General features: G+C 44.4%; 1 protein-coding gene and 1 pseudogene across 1 annotated transcript in view; one reads left to right on the top strand and one right to left on the bottom strand.

Annotated features, from left to right (window-relative positions):
- The window catches only part of LOC129827808 (myozenin-2-like), a 59,924-nt gene extending 56,176 nt beyond the window's left edge, over positions 1-3,748 (top strand). Inside the window, exons 5-6 of the mRNA XM_055889008.1 lie at positions 1,621-1,795; positions 3,272-3,748. Coding sequence (XP_055744983.1) covers positions 1,621-1,795; positions 3,272-3,458 — 362 coding nt within the window. The 3' untranslated portion in view covers positions 3,459-3,748. The remainder of the gene's footprint in view (positions 1-1,620; positions 1,796-3,271) is intronic.
- Positions 3,749-3,834: 86 nt separating this feature from the next.
- LOC129827807 (pre-mRNA-splicing factor RBM22-like) lies at positions 3,835-13,487 on the bottom strand (annotated as a pseudogene).
- Between the last annotated feature and the right edge of the window lie 5,270 nt (positions 13,488-18,757).

Here is an 18,757-nt window from a genome sequence, read left to right as displayed (position 1 = left end):
GGTAACCATGACCTGACACTAGGTTAGTCAGGGTAACCATGACCTGACACAAGGGTAGTCAGGGTAACCATGTCCTGACACTAGGTTAGTCAGGGTAACCATGTCCTGACCTGACACCAGCTTAGTCAGGGTAACCATACCCTGACACTAGGTTAGTCAGAGTAACCATGTCCTGACCTGACACTAGGTTAGTCAGGGTAACCATGTCCTGACCTGACACTAGGTTAGTCAGAGTAACCATGTCCTGTCCTGATACTAGGTTAGTCAGAGTAACCATGTCCTGTCCTGATACTAGGTTAGTCAGGGTAACCATGTCCTGACCTGACACCAGGTTATTCAGGGTAACCATGTCCTGTCCTGATACTTGGTTAGTCAGAGTAACCATGTCCTGACCTGACACTAGGTTAGTCATGGTAAAAATGTCCTGACACTAGGTTAGTCAGGGTAACCATGTCCTGACCTGACACTAGGTTATTTGGATTAACCATGTCCTGTCCTGACACTAGGTTAGTCAGGGTAACCATGTCCTGACCTGACATTAGGTTAGTCAGGGTAACCATGTCCTGACCTGACACTAGGTTAGTCAGGGTAATCATGACCTGACCTGACACTAGGTTAGTCAGGGTAACCATGACCTGACACTAGGTTAGTCAGAGTAACCATGTCCTGACCTGACACTAGGTTAGTCAGGGTAACCATGTCCTGACACTAGGTTAGTCAGGGTAAGCATGTCATGTCCTGATACTAGGTTAGTCAGAGTAACAATGTCCTGATCTGACACGAGGTTATTCAGGGTAAACATGTCCTGACACTAGGTTAGTCAGGGTAACCATGTCCTGACACTAGGTTAGTCAGGGTAAACGTGTCCTGACACTAGGTTAGTCAGGGTAACCATGTCCTGACACTAGGTTAGTCAGAGTAACCTTTTCCTGTCACTAGGTTAGTCAGGGTAACCATGTCCTGACACTAGGTTAGTCAGAGTAACCATGACCAGACACTAGGTTAGTCAGGGGAACCATGTCCTGACACTAGGTTAGTCAGGGTAACCATGACCAGAAACTAGGTTAGTCAGGGTAACCATGTCCTGACACTAGGTTAGTCAGAGTAACCTTGTCCTTTCACTAGGTTAGTCAGGGGAACCATGTCCTGACCTGACACTAGGTTAGTCAGGTTAAACGTGTCCTGACACTAGGTTAGTCAGGGTAACCATGACCTGACACTAGGTTAGTCAGGGTAACCATGTCCTGACACTAGGTTAGTCAGGGTAACCGTGTCCTGACACTAGGTTAGTCAGGGTAACCATGACCTGACCTGACACTAGGTTAGCCAGGTTAAACATGACCTGACACTAGGTTAGTCAGGTTAAACATGTCCTGACACTATGTTAGTCAGGGTAACCATGACCTGACACTAGGTTACTCAGGGTAACCATGACCTGACCTGACACTGGGTTAATCTTTGACATCCAGCTTGTTTGTTGTGCTGGATTGATACCAAGTTTAACACTTGTTATTGTAGCTAGGACCGACTTTAGATCAGACACGTTTATGTAGATGTGTAAGCCCTAAGTGCTTTCAGGGACAGTCTGAGTCTTGTCTGACCTTTGACCGCTCACCTCAGGCTACGGGAGCCCCCTGAAGGAGATCCCCCGTGAGAAGTTCAACCTGACAACCAGGTCCTACTGTTCCCCCTGGAGGGAAGCCCTGAGTGACAGTGACAAGCTCCTGTTGACTCTCAGCACCCAGCTCCCACAGGGGGCCACACTACAGCTGGCCAACTACAGGTGCTTCAACAGGTCAGTCTCACCACCTCACTAACCCACAGGGGCCACACTATAGCCCGCCAACTAGAGATGTAACAAGAAAAGGTGCAGCCAGATCAAACGTAGAGACCCGGCACGCTAACTTGAGATGTAACCCTGACAACAACTAGGACCTCTGACGACTTCACACTTCAAAGGCAGGACAATATTATGCATTGTTTTCTTTGGAAAGACAACCAATCTTCAAACCCCCATCTTCAAATAAAGCCGCAGATGACCGAAGCATGCTATCAAATTAATAACACAATTATCTCGAATTAGCTTCTCTCGGCGCCCGTCCATGTTTCCACTCCCTTTGAAAAGTAATCCCGTCTCTGGCTCGCACCTCCTTGGACTGTGACTGTCCGGCATTTGGCTATTTTAAAGCAGGCTCCAGAAAGAAGGGGAAGAGGCAGCCCCTTAAAGACCGATGGTGCACGAAGGGGCTCCTCTTACCCTGGCACACGCAGTGTGAGGCAACTCCCAGAATAAAGGCTAAACGTCACACTTCATTAGTGCACTGCCACTCATGTGGTGCCAGTCATTCAGTAACTGAAGCACACTTGGATGGATTGGTTTACTCCTTTAATTAACGAGGTATGTGGGTTTAATTGAGTATAATCTAAAGTAAGTCTGAGTCACACAAACGGTGTGGGCCAACTGGGAAGAAGAGCGCTCCATCTATAGTCAAATGATTCCTGAATTATTTCAGACCTAAAATGTCACTAGTCCAGGCCAGGCAGGGTCATTAGAGAGCTGTCCAGGCCAGACAGGGTCATTAGAGAGCTGTCCAGGCCAGGCAGCGTCATTAGAGAGCTGTCCAGGCCAGGCAGCGTCATTAGAGAGCTGTCCAGGCCAGGCAGCGTCATTAGAGAGCTGTCCAGGCCAGGCAGCATCATTAGAGACCTGTCCAGGCCAGGCAGCGTCATTAGAGAGCTGTCCAGGCCAGTCAGGGTCATTAGAGAGCTGTCCAGGCCAGGCAGCGTCATTAGAGAGCTGTCCAGGCCAGGCAGGGTCATTAGAGAGCTGTCCAGGCCAGGCAGCGTCATTAGAGAGCTGTCCAGGCCAGGCAGCGTCATTAGAGAGCTGTCCAGGCCAGGCAGCGTCATTAGAGAGCTGTCCAGGCCAGGCAGCGTCATTAGAGAGTTGTCCAGGCCAGGCAGCATCATTAGAGACCTGTCCAGGCCAGGCAGCGTCATTAGAGAGCTGTCCAGGCCAGGCAGCGTCATTAGAGAGCTGTCCAGGCCAGGCAGGGTCATTAGAGAGCTGTCAGGGCCAGGCAGGGTCATTGGAGAGCTGTGTGGATGACTGGGCATCACATAGCAATCTAAAAGCCTCCACTTTAGATCTGACTGTTGAGTGAGAAAGATCTGGTACCCAGCGAATGTATTTGAGGTTATGTAAGGTTGGATATACCGAGTCATTCCCTTCCTCAAACACTTACAACACATTCATCCCTCTTTCTCTCAGAGCGGCCACACCTTTTGGAGGCCCACAGCAACAGAGTAAGAGGGTGATCCCAGCGATGGGGTTCGAGCTGTTGGACTCACAGCACCTCCCTGGTACGACCCTGGACCGCATGTGTAAACGTCCCAACTTCAACAGAGCACCACGGGGATGGGGTCATGACTACTCCCCTGAATCCACCGACCTGTGATTGGCCCACTGCTCACCTACGTCCTTCATGTGACATCACAGGCTAAAAGACTGAAGCATTAATCTGCTCTTATTACCCATCCTCATCCCTCTGGATTGAAAGATGACCTATCCGGATTAGGAAGAAGTTGCCCCTAAATAGATATTTTCATCTGTTTAATAGTTAGGATAAGGGTAGATCTGTGGTTAGGGGCAACTTGTAACTCGAGTGATCCCTGTTATTGAGTCACTCCTCCTTTCTTTCATCTTAACGCCCTCTTACCCATCCTCACTCCCCCATTCACCTCACCACTTGCCTCCCTTCCCATCCCCTGTTCACTCATCCCTCCCTCTTTCAGAGCCCCCCTGTTTATAAAGGACTGACAGTGTGATCTTGATTAATGTAAATGATAGAGTACTTGTTTTAATGGCATAAGCGGACAACATACGTGAAACATTACAATAATAAACTTAATCATGTTGTGGAAAAAAAATTGTATCAAAGTGAGAAACAAATGTATAATATGAATGAGAATATAAAAATGTTCCTCTCAAGAGATCGACTCTGCAGGATGCTTGGCACATTTCAACAACTCTTATGATGTACACGAAATACACTGATCCATGACAGGTGGGTATACAGATGACATTATGCACCACCATGCACAAAACACAGTAGCCCTTAAAACTTAAAAGAATGCACTTATGATACCAAATTCCCAGATTGAGTTGGATTTGATTTCACGCCTTTAGTTGTTTGCTGTTAACTCAAATCCACTGCTGAGATATGGTTAAACTGAGTGAGTGGGCAGACATTTTGTAACACCCTTGTGAACCTCAATACGTAGGATGATGACGTTACCCCTGGAAGCAGATCCCAGGTCAGTTCGGTGTTTTTCCCCCTAATAACTATGGCGAGGATTGGGGGAAGGTAAGCTGATCCTAGATCTGTGCCTAAGGGAAACGTCTGCCCAGAGCAATTCTCTCGACTGTTTGGCATAGCGAAGTACCGACATGGCAACTAGTCGCCGTGACGGGCAGCGTGGGCTCCTATGCGCTGGAGGTCCTGAGAAGGGTAGTGGATGTGTTCTGGGGATCTCATACCCATGAAGGGGGAAGAGGGGGACCCATGAAACCCATGTGAAACATAGGACCACTAAAACCTGAAGGGGAGAAGAGATACGCACAACAGACACACAGCAGGGTCAACACAGAGGTAGCTCAGTGATATAGCACAAGTATAGCCAGCAGTTTCTCCTAACCATCACAGGACAAAGGAGAGACTGGTACCTGGAGGTAGTGGGGGGCAAGGAGATGTTCATGACATTAGGAGAGGTACTGGGGGGCAAGGAGATGTTCATGACATTAGGAGCGGTACTGGGGGGCAAGGAGATGTTCATGACATTAGGAGAGGTACTGGGGGGCAAGGAGATGGTCATGACATTAGGAGAGGTACTGGGGGGCAAGGAGGTGTTCATGACATTAGGAGAGGTACTGGGGGGCAAGGAGGTGTTCATGACATTAGGAGAGGTACTGGGGGGCAAGGAGATGTTCATGACATTAGGAGAGGTACTGGGGGGCAAGGAGATGTTCACGACATTAGGAGAGGTAGCGAGAGGTTCATGACATTAGGAGAGGTCCCGGGAGGTAGGGAGAGGTTCATGACATTAGGAGTGGTACCAGGAGGTAGGGAGAGGTTCATGACATTAGGAGAGGTACCAGGAGGTAAGGAGAGGTTCATGATATTAGGAGGTACCAGGAGATAGGGAAGAGGTTCATGACATTAGGAGAGGTACCAGGAAGTAGGGAGAGGTTCATGACATTAGGAGAGGTACCAGGAGATAGGGAAGAGGTTCATGACATTAGGAGAGGTACCAGGAGGTAGGGAGAGGTTCATGACATTAGGAGAGGTACCAGGAGGTAGGGAGAGGTTCATGACATTAGGAGAGGTACCAGGAGGTAGGGAGAGGTTCATGACATTAGGAGAGGTACCAGGAGGTAGGGAGAGGTTCATGACATTAGGAGAGGTACCAGGAGGTAGGGAGAGGTTCATGACATTAGGAGAGGTACCAGGAGGTAGGGAGAGGTTCATGACATTAGGAGAGGTACCAGGAGGTAGGGAGAGGTTCATGACATTAGGAGAGGTACCAGGAGGTAGGGAGAGGTTCATGACATTAGGGGAGGTACCGGGAGGTAGGGAGAGGTTCATGACATTAGGAGAGGTACCAGGAGATAGGGAAGAGGTTTATGACATTAGGAGAGGTACCAGGAGGTAGGGAGAGGTTCATGACATTAGGAGAGGTACCAGGAGGTAGGGAGAGGTTCATGACATTAGGAGAGGTCACGGGAGGTAGGGAAGAGGTTCATGACATTAGGAGAGGTCACAGGAGGTAGGGAGAGGTTCATGACATTAGGAGAGGTACCAGGAGGTAGGGAGAGGTTCATGACATTAGGAGAGGTACCAGGAGGTAGGGAGAGGTTCATGACATTAGGAGAGGTACCAGGAGGTAGGGAGAGGTTCATGACATTAGGAGAGGTACCAGGAGGTAGGGAGAGGTTCATGACACTAGGAGAGGTCCCGGGAGGTAGGGAAGAGGTTCATGACATTAGGAGAGGTACCAGGAGGTAGGGAGAGGTTCATGACATTAGGAGAGGTACCAGGAGGTAGGGAGAGGTTCATGACATTAAAAGAGGTACCAGGAAGTAGTTAGTAGAGCAGGTGGGAGAGAGAAGACAGTCAGACTTAGGCTTGCACACACATAAATAGGCTCACACACACATAAGCTCACACACAGGCTCACACACACAGGCTCACACACACACACACACACACACACACACACACACACACACACACACAGGCTCACACACAACACAGGCTCACACACAACACAGGCTCACACACAACACAGGCTCACACACACACCCTCTCAATGCATCCAAGACATCAGACGTTCCCCTCCAAGCAGTCCTGGTACAGGGTCCAGTTTGGTTCCCATCTCACTGACCCCGTCCTTGATGGCCTCCTTCCCTCTAGCTGCCTGGGCCCTGGCCAGTCACAACTCATTACAGTACAGGATTACTAGGGAGACTGTCACATGGAGCCCAAATACACAATAAGTCAACAAGTCTAACACTCTGCCCCATCTACAGGGTTGTGTCCATCTGGTTAGAAAGGAGGAACGTGCAGTACTTTCTGTTCCTCTCCTCGTAACCCTTGATCTCTTTCTTACCTGCCCCACTTTTGACAGTGAGTCTACGTCCATGGTTGATAATGAGCTTGTTGAAGGACTTTTAAGCGGCGAGCTGAGCCGCCTGCCATGTGGCAAACTAGATGAAGGCACACTGCTGCTTCTGGACGATGGTGGTGGTCCAGATCTCCCCAAACTGGTAGATGCGATTCCTGTAGGAGCACACCACAACCATCTGTCACAGATCGTTGAAACTGCCCCAAAAATGTGTCCTTGTCGGATATTTTGGAAGCCCCCCTATGTCGAGTGTGGTGATGGTCTTATCCTCGGGCGTATCCATTTGGGGCATGGTGGAGGCTCGTTTTCAGCAGCTTGTCAGCCACAGGGTCGTTGATACCATAGTAACGGTCCATAATGTTCTATTCTGCCAGGGGATCGTCTGGGTCTGTGGGCCTCTCGTGCCTGGGGTTGTAGAGAGAGAGCAGGAAGGAAGAGAGTTGTCCCCAGTCAATGCAGGTTGATTTATTGCTCAACATCACCACCAAGTGAAATTTCAACATCATTACAAGTCATACAGACAGGAAGTAGCCAGGGCTGTATTTAGTCATTGGACTGTATAAACAGGACCCAACTGTAGCGCTTAAAAAGAGATAGAGCTATCGTTTAATGGCATTCTCACCTGTAGGGACACTCCTCTCTTGCACTCTCCCTTCACGCAGAAGGAGCAGATGTGGGGTCTATTCCTCTTGTAGTAGGGCGAGCTTCAGCAGCATGTCACTGGAGCAGGGGGCCTTACCCAGGAGACCCACCGGCCGTGTCCTGTCAGAGTTCCCTATCTGGGGGCACAGGGAGTCGGGGAGATGAGGGAGGTAACAGGGGAAAACACTGGCTGTTGATTTTGTGATCACAGAAATAACAGGGCTGCAGCCTCCTCTCCCCCTCCATACGTCTCTCTCCATATTGTTTGTAGTACTCCTTGTTTACGTCTGACTTCGGCACATCATCCTTGATGTCCAGCCCGGTGTCTTAAAATCTTCGATTTGGTACTTCTACAAGCAGCTCTAGTCAAGACAAAGTAGCCATGGCTTGAACAGGTAGTTAAGGTGGTGCAGGTAAGACATCAGTGACGTACCATACTCCAGGTATGACAGACAATCTTGCTGAGGGTCTGACACACCTGTCTTCTTGAAGCACATCCTCGTTCCTGGAAACCAGCAGAACACAGTGAAGGGACTGGCACATATCTAAGGAAGGAGGTGAGAGATGTTCATTAGTTTTGATAAAGAAAATGTACTATTCAAATGTCTTTGGATTTAGGAATTAAAAGGACCAACAAAATGGTGTCTTACCTTGCATTCTTCCGCATACTTCTCTTTGTTATGTCAAAGAAACAAGCATTAAATGGAGGCTTCTGAAGCTTGATATAAACCAAACAGAATCTAAGTGAAACACACTCCTAATATCAGGCCAGTCACTTTTCTTGAATCATACACTGAACAAAAATATAAACGGAACAATTTCAACGATTTTACTGAGTTAAGAGTTCATATAAGAAAATCAGTCGATTGAAATAAATGAATTAGGCCCTAATCTATGGATTCCACATGACTGGGATACAGATGCACCTCTTGGTCACAGATAGCTTAACAAATAAAAAGTCACATACACATGGTTAGCAGATGTTAATGCGAGTGTAGCGAAAAGCTTGTGCTTCTCATTCCGACAGGGCAGTAATATCTAACAAGTAATCTAAGAAATTCACAACAACTCCCTTATACACACACACAATGTAAGGGGATGGAATAAGAATATGTACATATAAATATATGGATGTGCGATGGCTGTGCGGCATAGGCAAGATGCAATAGATGGTTTAAAATACAGTATATACATGAGATGAGTAATGTAGGAAATGGAAACATTATTAAAGTGACATTATTTGTGTACAGATCCTTGCGACTTGGGGTCGTGCATTATCATGCTGAAACATGAAGTGTTGGCGGCAGATGCACCGCACGACAATGGGCCTCAGGATCTCGCCACGGTATCTCTGTGCATTCAAATTGCCATCGATAAAATGCAATTGTGTTTGTTGTCCATAGCGTGTGCCTGCCTGCCTGTCCATACCATAACCCCACAGCCACCATGGGGCACTCTGTTCACAACATTGACATCAGCAAAACGCTCGCCCACACGACGCCATACACGCTGTCTGCCATCTGCCCGGTACAGTTAAAACCAGGATTCATCTATGAAGAGCACACTCAAGCGTGCCAGTGGTCATCGAAGGCGAGCATTTGCCCACTGAAGTCAGTCACGACATCAAACTGCAGTCAGGTCAAGACCCTGGTGAGGACGATGAGCACGCAGATGAGCTTCCCTGAGACGATTTCTGACAGTTTGTACAGAAATTCTTAGGTTGTGCAAACCCAGTTTCATCAGCTGTCCGGGTGGCTGGTCTCAGAAGATCATGCAGGTGAAGAAGCTCGATGTGGAGGTCCTGGGTTGGCACGGTTTCACATTGTCTGCAGTTGGTGAGGCCGGTTGGACGTACTGCAAAATTCTCGAAAATGGCATTGGAGGCAGATTATGGTAGATAAATTAACATTCAATTCTCTGGCAACAGCTCTGGTGGACATTCCTGCAGTCAGCATGCCAATTGCACGCTCCCTCAAAAGTTAAGGCATCTGTGGCATTGTGTTGTGACAAAACTGCACATTTTAGAGTGTTCTTTTACTGTCCCCAGTGCACTGTGTAATGATCATGCTGTTTAATCTGCCACTTGGATGGATTATCTTGGCAAAGGAGAAATTCTCACTAACAGGGATGTAAACAAATTTGCGCACAAAATTTGAGAGAAAAGCTTTTTGAGAGTATGGAACATTTCTGTGATCTTTTATTTCAGCTCATGAAACATGGGACCAACACTACATGTTGCGTTTATATTTTATTTCAGTATAAATGACAGACGCAAACTAGCAGCTAAAATATTTTGCCAAATCAAGACAAAGTTAAACTACTTACTATGCGAATGTATGGATTTTCCCCCAAACATTTCTGATACAGAACTGGGAAATCCTGGAGAAGGAAGATATGCAGGTTGAGTAAAACATAATTGCAACCAACATACAGCAATACCTTTTTATCATTATAACATCCTCTGGTGGTTTCTCTGGTCACAAGTCACACCTCTCTTTGGCCCTGTGATTGGTGAAGCGATTTAATAGTGCCTACTCCACCATTTGTAGGAGGTTGGATTCAGTCCAACTACTAACCTTCAGGTTTTCAATATCAACCACCTCACCAGAAAGCCTAAATATGCCATCCCATCTGGTTTGGCTACTTTGAAGAATCTCAGACAGAAAATATATTTTGATTTGTTTAACACTTTTTGGGTTATTACATGACTCCATATGTGCTATTTCATCGTTTTGATGTCTTCACTATTATTCTACAATGTAGGAAATAGTCAAAATAAAGAAAAATCCTGGAATGAGTAGGTGTGTCAACTTTTGACTGGTACTGAATGTAAGTGTGATATTTTTGTATTTTTTTCATAAATTTGCAAAAAAATATTTTGTTTTTGATTTGTCATTATGGGGTATTGTGAGTAGATTGATGAGGGCAAAAAACTATCTAATCCATTTTAGTATAAGCCTGTAATGTAACAAAATGTGGAAAAGGTGAAGGGGTCTGAATACTTTACAAATGCATTGTGTGCAGGCCAGACAAGGCCCATATGGGAACTGGGAAGTAGTTGGGAAAAGAAAGGAACATCCTCCTAAGTCAACACAGAATAGTATCTGTGCAACCTGACAAGAGCATGTTGTGTGTCAACCAATGGTGGCACAACACAAAAACCTCAGACTAGGGTCTAAGCTACAACATACGCAAATATGAAGGAAAACTAGTTAAATTATGGCTAACCCCCAACTAGTTTACATTTTTATTTTTACAATTTATCTTCTTAAAATCTGATTTTAAACCTAACCCTAAGTACAATGCTAACATTTTGCCTAACCTTAAATTAAGATCAAAAATCGAATTGTTATGAATTTTTACATTATAGCCAATTATTACTTTGTGGCAACCACAATAGCGGGGGTACGCTGTACCGGTAAAATATGTGCCCATCACAATAAATACAACAAAATATCAAGAAAACTGTAGGCTATAACACCATTATTTATCATTACTGCATGTGTGGCATGAAGAATGTGCGAATGGACTTGAAAACGGGTGGTATAGCCTACAATGTGGTTCACCGAGAACACTGACATTTTGCCAAGGAGGAGATAAGGGCCCGATACCTAGAGGCGCACGGACAGCAGAGGTCACATTAATTCTGGCCTACTGACTGACAACCACCAAATGTTATGGCACTTTTTGGTGTTTTGTGTCACAGATGTCTCTTTCCAGGCACCAGTGTTTGGAGGCTGGAAATATGTTGCAAGTGGATGAAGGTGCGCAGGTAGCCTAGTAAAGGAGTCCGTTGAAGTGAGTTTGACAATCAGATGAAAACATCATGACTGGTTGTGTTTATGCCACAATAAAAGGTCAAACATTTTAAAAGTTAAATGACAAATGTTTACGACCATGCCCACAGAGATCTTATTGAATTAATAGGGATTATATAACGTCATTCTATGATTAGGCTCAGAATTTTTTGGGGTGTATGCACACATAGGAGGTCCCGTAGCAGAAATAAATGTAAATCTACTTTCACCCCTGGTGGTAACTCGTGAAAACCATCAATGAGAGAAGATTTGAAGTAGACAAGATGGAGTTGTACACATTGTTGGATTACTTAATTGAGTAAAAAATGAATGTCATAACGGAGCATTTTCTAATTAAGCAATAAGGCCCGAGGAGGTGTGGTATACTCTGTGTTGTGTCACGCCTAAGAACAGCCATTAGCCATGGCCATTTACCACAAACCCCTGAGGTGCCATATTGCGATTACAAAACAGATTACCAACTTAATTAGAACAGTAAACAATTAGTTTTGCATCATACCTGTGGTAGATTGTCTGATATACCACAGCTTTCAGCTAATCAGCATCCAGGACCCAAACTGGCCAGTTTATAAATTAAAATATAAACTGGGTGGTTCGAGCCCTGAATCCTGATTGGCTGAAAGCTGTGACATATCAGACCATATATTATTAATTATTTAATAAAATATTTATTTTGTGTTAAGGGTGTGTACTGGAGGCGAAGTCATGTGCAGGAGAGCAGAGTGTAGTAAACAGGCACACTTTTTTTCCTGTCCAAACGAAAGCACTACATAAAACTTGCCCAAAACACAGAACATAAACAAGTCTGGCGCATAACAATACCCACATAACATCAAAACAAATTCACACAAAGACATGCAGGGAAACAGAGGACTACATACATCCAGTGTGATTAGGGAATGAAAACCAGGTGTGTATGGAACAAGACAAAACAAATGGGAATATGAGAGATGGAGCGGCGATGGCTAGAAAGCCGGTGACGTCGATCACCGCCAGAAAAAGGAGAGGAGCCGACTTCGGCGGAAGTCGTGACATTTTGACTCTTGTAATTACGTTGGTAACCAGTTTATAATAGCAATAAGGCACCTGTGGGGTTTGTGGTATATGCCCAATATACCACGGTTAAGGGCTGTACCCAGGTACTCAGAGTTGCGTCCTGCATAAGAACAGCCCTTAGCCATGATATATTGTCCATATTCCACATCCCCTCGGGCATTATTCTTAAACGAACCCCCTGAAACTAGACATGGACATTGCTTGTCTTCCAAGTTGGGAATTGACAAAGTATCACCAAGTTAAGGTTGATCGAAAATGATATTTGCTAAGCCAAACATACCCCATTCATAAAAGCTAATTGCTTTGGGAAAAATAAGGAACTTATCTTTCATAAGAGCAATAAATAGTAAAAAAAAACAACGTTAATTAAATTACTACATCTTTATAGGACTAGGGTTCCCACACGGCCATATCTCCACGTTACATCGCTTGTTTCATAGGGCTGGGAATTGCCATGGACCTCAACATACGATGTTCTCACGATACTTAGGTGCTGATTGGCTATGTATTGCAATTCTCACAGTTGTTTATGAGATTCGATACTGTGATTTAATTGCGATTTGATGTTCCAAACATATTGCTCACTATATGTATGCTGCAGGGGGACAAGAGAGAGCCATGAGAAACAAGCTTCGATCAGTCATGGAAATAAAAAGTGCAGAAAACAAATTGGCTCCCTACTTAAAAAAATGTATAACAATCTATGGAGGGGGGGAGGGGGGGGGGGGGGGAATACTGGAGTTATGGTGCAGGTACAGTCAACTAGCGCTAAAATAATATTGCAATATTAATCAAACGATACAATACGATATGCAAATGTACCGATTGTTCCTGCATCCCTAATGTTTACAGAAGCAAGACTGGCTGACACCTGTGCTAATTTGCCATCTATGCGTGCATAAGGTTAACTAAAAGGTTACAAAAAAAAAAAAACATTTAAAAGCTTAACTGTGGAGGAAGTGTAACTTAGTTAGTTAACTGCATGCACACAACTATTGGATCGGTGCAAAACTTCTACATTAAGTGTATATTTTTTGTTGTTGAAATACTAACGTTTGCTAGCTAGCCTTTGCTAACAAATCATCATCCACATATCGAAGTTCTGGCATACTGAAATTAATTACGCCTTTAGTTTATACATTCATGTACAATCATTTTCCAGGTTAACATACTCGACGATTTAACACATACCGCGTCTTCCCTATTATGTCAGCGCCTAAGGATGTCACCATTTTTACTTGTTGCAGGGGAAAAAAACAACCCCACTGCGCATGCAACGCCACGAAAATAAAGTCACATCCCACAATGCAACACAAAGCCTTGTACGCCCCTTATTAATCATTATGCAACTTTATTAATGGACATCTGGAATGAATTGAAGAAGTGCCTGTGAGCTTGCATGTGTGTGTATTTATTCTGATCAAACCTCTTGCCTTAACTAGTATGTGACGGTTTACTCTTCATCATGCTATTTGCAGCAGGGCCCTGTGAGGCCGGGGGTGGAAAACCATAATTAGCACACTGGAGCGGTGGTTGGAGGATGTTTCAGATTAGGGATCAACACTAATGGAGGCCTAATCCCCTAATATGTATTTAAAATCGTGGAGGAGGCTCTCTGCTGAGAAACCACAGACAGGGATTAGAATAGGGCTGGAGCCGTGTGCTTGACAGTGCCACACTTACCTCGACAGAGGCAGGAGGTTGGGCTGAGACAGACCTGGGGGTCAACTCCATTACAGTCCCAGCCAGAAATACATCACCGTTCAAAAGTTTGGGGTCACTTAGAAATGTCCTTGTTTTTTAAAGAAAAGCTACTTTTTTGTCCATTAAAATAACATCAAATTGATCAGAAATACAGTGTAGACATTGTTAATGTTGTAAATGATGATTGTAGCTGGAAACGGAAGATTTTTAATGGAGTATCTACATAGGCGTACAGAGGCCCACTATCAGCAACCATCACTCTTGTGTTCCAATGGCACGTTGTGTTAGCTAATCCAAGTTTATCATCTTAAAAGGCTAATTGATCATTAGAAACCCCTTTTGCAATTTTGTTAGCACAGTTGAACTGTTGTTCTGATTAATGAAGCAATAAAACTTAAGACTAGTTGAGTATCTGAAGCATCAGCATTTTGGGGTTTGAGTACACGCTCAAAATGGCCAGAAACTGAAGAACTTTCTTCTGAAACTCGTCAGTCTATTCTTGTTCTGAGAAATGAAGGCTATTCCAGATGAGAAATTGCCAAGAAACTGAAGATCTTGTACCACGCTGTGTCCTACTCTCTTCACAGAACAGTGCAAACTGGCTTTAACCAGAATAGAAAGAGTAGGAGGCCCCGGTGCACAACAGAGCAAGTACATTATTGTCTAGTTTGAGAAACAGACACCTCACAAGTCCTCAATTTGCAGCTTCATTAAATAGTACCCGTAAAACACAAGTCTCAACGTCAGCAGTGAAGAGGCGACTCCGGGTTGCTGGCCTTCTAGGCAGAGTTCCTCTGTCCAGTGTCTGTTCTTTTGCTCATCTTAATATTTTATTTTTATTGTCCAGTCTGAGATATGGCTTTTTCTTTGCAACTCTGCCAAGAAGGCCGGCATCCTCTTCACTGTTGACATTGAGACTGGTGTTTTGCGGGTACTATTTAATGAAGCTGCAAATTGAGGACTTGTGAGGTGTCTGTTTCTCAAACTAGACAATAATGTACTTGCCCTCTTGCTCAGTTGTGCACCGGGGCCTCCTACTCTTTCTATTCTGGTTAAAGCCAGTTTGCACTGTTCTGTGAAGGGAGTAGGACACAGCTTTTTCTATTCTGGTTAAAGCCCGTTTGCATTGTTCTGTGAGTAGTACATAGCGTTGTACGAGATCTTGAGTTTCTTGCATTGAATAGCCTTCATTTCTCAGACCAAGAATAGCCTGACGAGTTTCAGAAGAAAGTGCTTTGTTTCTAGCCATTTTGAGCCTGTAATCGAACCCAAAAATGCTGATGCTCCAGATACTCAACTTGCCTAAAGAAGGCCAGTTTTATTGCTTCGTTAATCAGAACAACTGCTTTCAGCTGTGCTAACATAATTGCAAAAGGGTTTTCTAATGATCAATTAGCCTTTTAAAATTATAAACTTGGATTAGCTAACACAACGTGCCATTGGAACACAAGAGTGATGGTTTCTGATAAACAGCCTTTGTACGCCTATGTAGATATTCCATAAAAAATCTGCCGTTTCCAGCCACACTCGTCATTTACAACATTAACAATGTCTACACTGTATTTCTGATCAATTTGATGTTCTTTTAATGGATATTTTTAAGTGACCCCAAACTTTTGAACGGAAGTGTAGGTTGTTTGAAGTTCATGAAATTGTGAACTTTCTCATAGAGAGTATAGGCCTTTTTTTATTAGTTGAAATCAATTTTCTGAACTGATTTGAGTTGTTAAACTCTATGTTGAAGACCTTGTTTGATCTAAACTGGATGTGGTACATACAAAGGCAGTCATGTCCTCTCCTGCCATGAACCCGCTCACCCATGTCATTTGGTACAGCAATCTCCCGTGTTTTCACATGGCACAGTACTCTTCATATCCATGTGAATTAGAGGTCATCTGTCCAGACTCATGCCAGACAGCCACTGTCCCTCCCGTCAGAACATCAATAAAGTTTTGAATTATGTGCTCATCAGACTACATCAGTTTATTGATCGAGTAGCCACAGGGTGTGGCCAGGGCTGATGAGGAGAAGGGGGGATGAGTTTAAATGCCTGATACTCGCCCATTAGGCCGCAGGACACACAGAGTATTGAGTGAGTACTGCATCTGCTTCATGCGGGGCAAGACAAGGACATAAAAGGTAACTCTCTCAGAGTTGGCTTCATTGTCTTTCCTGGACTGAGTTGTGTGGTGTTACCCCCCTTGCCCCCTGTCATGTGCCCAGGGTGAGGCAGGCAAAACTGTGTTGATCCCTGTCATGATCTGGGGTGAGACAGGCAAAGCTGTGTTTCCCACTTTCATGTGATCTGGGTGAGACAGACAAAGCTGTGTTGCCCCCTGTGTCAAACAGGAAAATCTTTTTGAAGGACGACTTTGTCCCAGGTTTAGGCCCTCTGTAATCAAATCACAGACTGCGTGTGTCACAAGGTCAGAGGACAGATGTGTGTGGTGACTTCATTCCCCTAACAACTGATCCTGGGTTGTATTAGTATTTGCTCACAGTGGTTGTGGTATGGACTGAGGACTTAAGAGCTGATCCTAGATCAGTTGTTGAGGGGGAGAAAGTGAACAGGGTTTGGAATGAGACATCGACTTTGACACAGACACTTGTTGTTTGCCCCTCTCTGTTTTAGAAAGAAAAAAGGTGAAGCCATGGAAACGGCCAATGTTTCCAGCTATTTATTTGCATAGCCTTCAACTGCAAGTCTCCATTTGAAGTGGTCCACAGTAAATCTTGTATACAAGCAGTATGTTTGTTTTTGGTTTAGTCTGTCAGTGGGGTGTTGTCCATAGCAACCTTGACAAAGTTAAGCAATACAAGTCCACGTGAAGCATGGTTAAAATGGCAGTCTACTTGTACTTATTATTACAGATGACATGTTCATAGGTCTGCCTAGCCCTTGACCATGACTCTCAGTCCCATTACATTACACATAAGAGTCATCGGACGAAGGCTTCTTATGTACAGGGGAGTTTCGCTAATAGCCCTGACGCTCTGTCTGAACATTAACATGCATCGCTCGTGGTACGGTTTTGGAACCTTATCTTTCACAACAGCAATAAATAATTTTCAAAAAACAAAAGGATAAAGTGATAGACACCTTTGTAGGGTTAGTCTTCTCTCCCGGCCATATCTCCATGTTACAGCGCGTGTTTACAGATTACAGATGGAAGACAGAGGGACCACCTGTGCTAATTAGCTATCTAGCATGTTACGAACTCCTGTGTGTAACGGAAAAAGCCAGCCAGAAACATGTTGTCACTGAAAAATACTGTCGGCTGCAACTGGGATGAAGCTGATTAAAACAGTGTACAGTAACTGTATATTTTGCATTTGTGAAATTATTTTGATGTGATATGAAAGTAGAGGGATTTTTGTTTCTAGAACCCTATTGTAATTGAGAATCAATTCAAATTTAGATGGAGTATTAGTCTGTTTTGGCTGCCAGAGACAGGCTATCTCTGAAAATAACAATGTCCGTTGACCTTGAGAAGTAACGCCAGGCTCCTTAAGAGCACACCTTGGGCTAAAGTCGGATGACTATTGAGTTGTTTTTGGATGAATGACTCCTGGGTTGGGGTCTTCACTGGTCTGTAGAGCCTCTTGAAAGTAGTGGGGGGAACAATGGTCTGAATTGTGTGATTGGTATTTAAATGCAGCCATAATCTCAGTACTTGAATGAATGAATATCACACATTTTCAACCAATGTATTATTAACAGTTAGAAACTATTGATGAACTCTTTTTCATCTTTAATACTAAATCAACAAATTGAAATATTGCGTCGACTGGCTGTCAAGAAGATGAGTTTCATATGTAATTTGGGTGAACTAACTATCCATTAAAGACTTTAGCCTCTTCAGGGACAATGCTGTGCTGGCGCCCTCTGTTGACCATTGTTGGGCAGAGCTGCATAGCATTCTCAAATTTCTCTCCCATCAGACAAGTCTGTAAGAAGTAGAACGGCAGACCGGAGCCGCTGGTAAAGCAAGACGTAAGCACCGGGTGAGCTTGGGTTGAATCCAAGCATTCATTCTACCAGATCGTCACTAGGCTTTCACTCGGACCTTGAGAAGGTGAGTGTAGCGAAGTAAAACCTTTACTGGTGCAAATGTTTTGGTCAAGACGTGCTGAACGCTGCTCAGTCGTTCAATTACTAGCCTCGACTGGTTTGCTATCTTGGCGCAGATTGAAAATGTAGCCACAGTTTTGGCCTGAATTTCCCTTGGATCGAAAATGAAGCCCGGGGAAAGAGTTGAATCCCAGAGCTGCTTTTGGCTACTCAATAGGAAGGCAACCGTTTTGGTGAATTCTTGTCGAAGTTTTTTGCCTGGAATTATGTGTAGGGGTGTTGGAATGTCTGCATCAAGCAAGCGAAACCCCGTGATACAATTTAGCAGGAACAAGAAAGAAAGTAACTTGTTATTGTAACTTTGTGGCATGGCAGTATCGTTAGCAGGCTAGTTATTGATTGTTGCTGTTTCTGACCCAGTAGGATACAATGTAACGTTAACTGTAAAGTATGTTTTATTGTTATGTAGCCTGAGGAGTGTGCTTAAAAACATTCTGAAAACACTGCTGACGTGGGAAAACAACTTGCTGTGTTGTGCCTTTATTTATTGCAATGTGTAGTGGAATTACGCGAGAACATTTATATATTATTGTACCTAAAGATGGATAAAAAAGGTTTGCTTGGAAAACACGTTTTTTCCCCTCCTGATTGCATCTAGCAATTCATTTTTGATTCAATAACGTTTCACATGACAGTGGAAAGTTGGTTATGTTCCGCTAGGACTGCCTGATGTGAAGAGAATAGGCAGTACGGTATTTCTTTGCTTTTTAGGCTTCTTGCA

Source organism: Salvelinus fontinalis, chromosome 29 (assembly GCF_029448725.1).
Source record: "Salvelinus fontinalis isolate EN_2023a chromosome 29, ASM2944872v1, whole genome shotgun sequence".
Classification (NCBI taxonomy): domain Eukaryota; kingdom Metazoa; phylum Chordata; class Actinopteri; order Salmoniformes; family Salmonidae; genus Salvelinus; species Salvelinus fontinalis.
The sequence above is the reverse complement of the archived record's forward strand: the minus strand, read 5'-3'. Positions and strand labels throughout refer to the sequence as shown.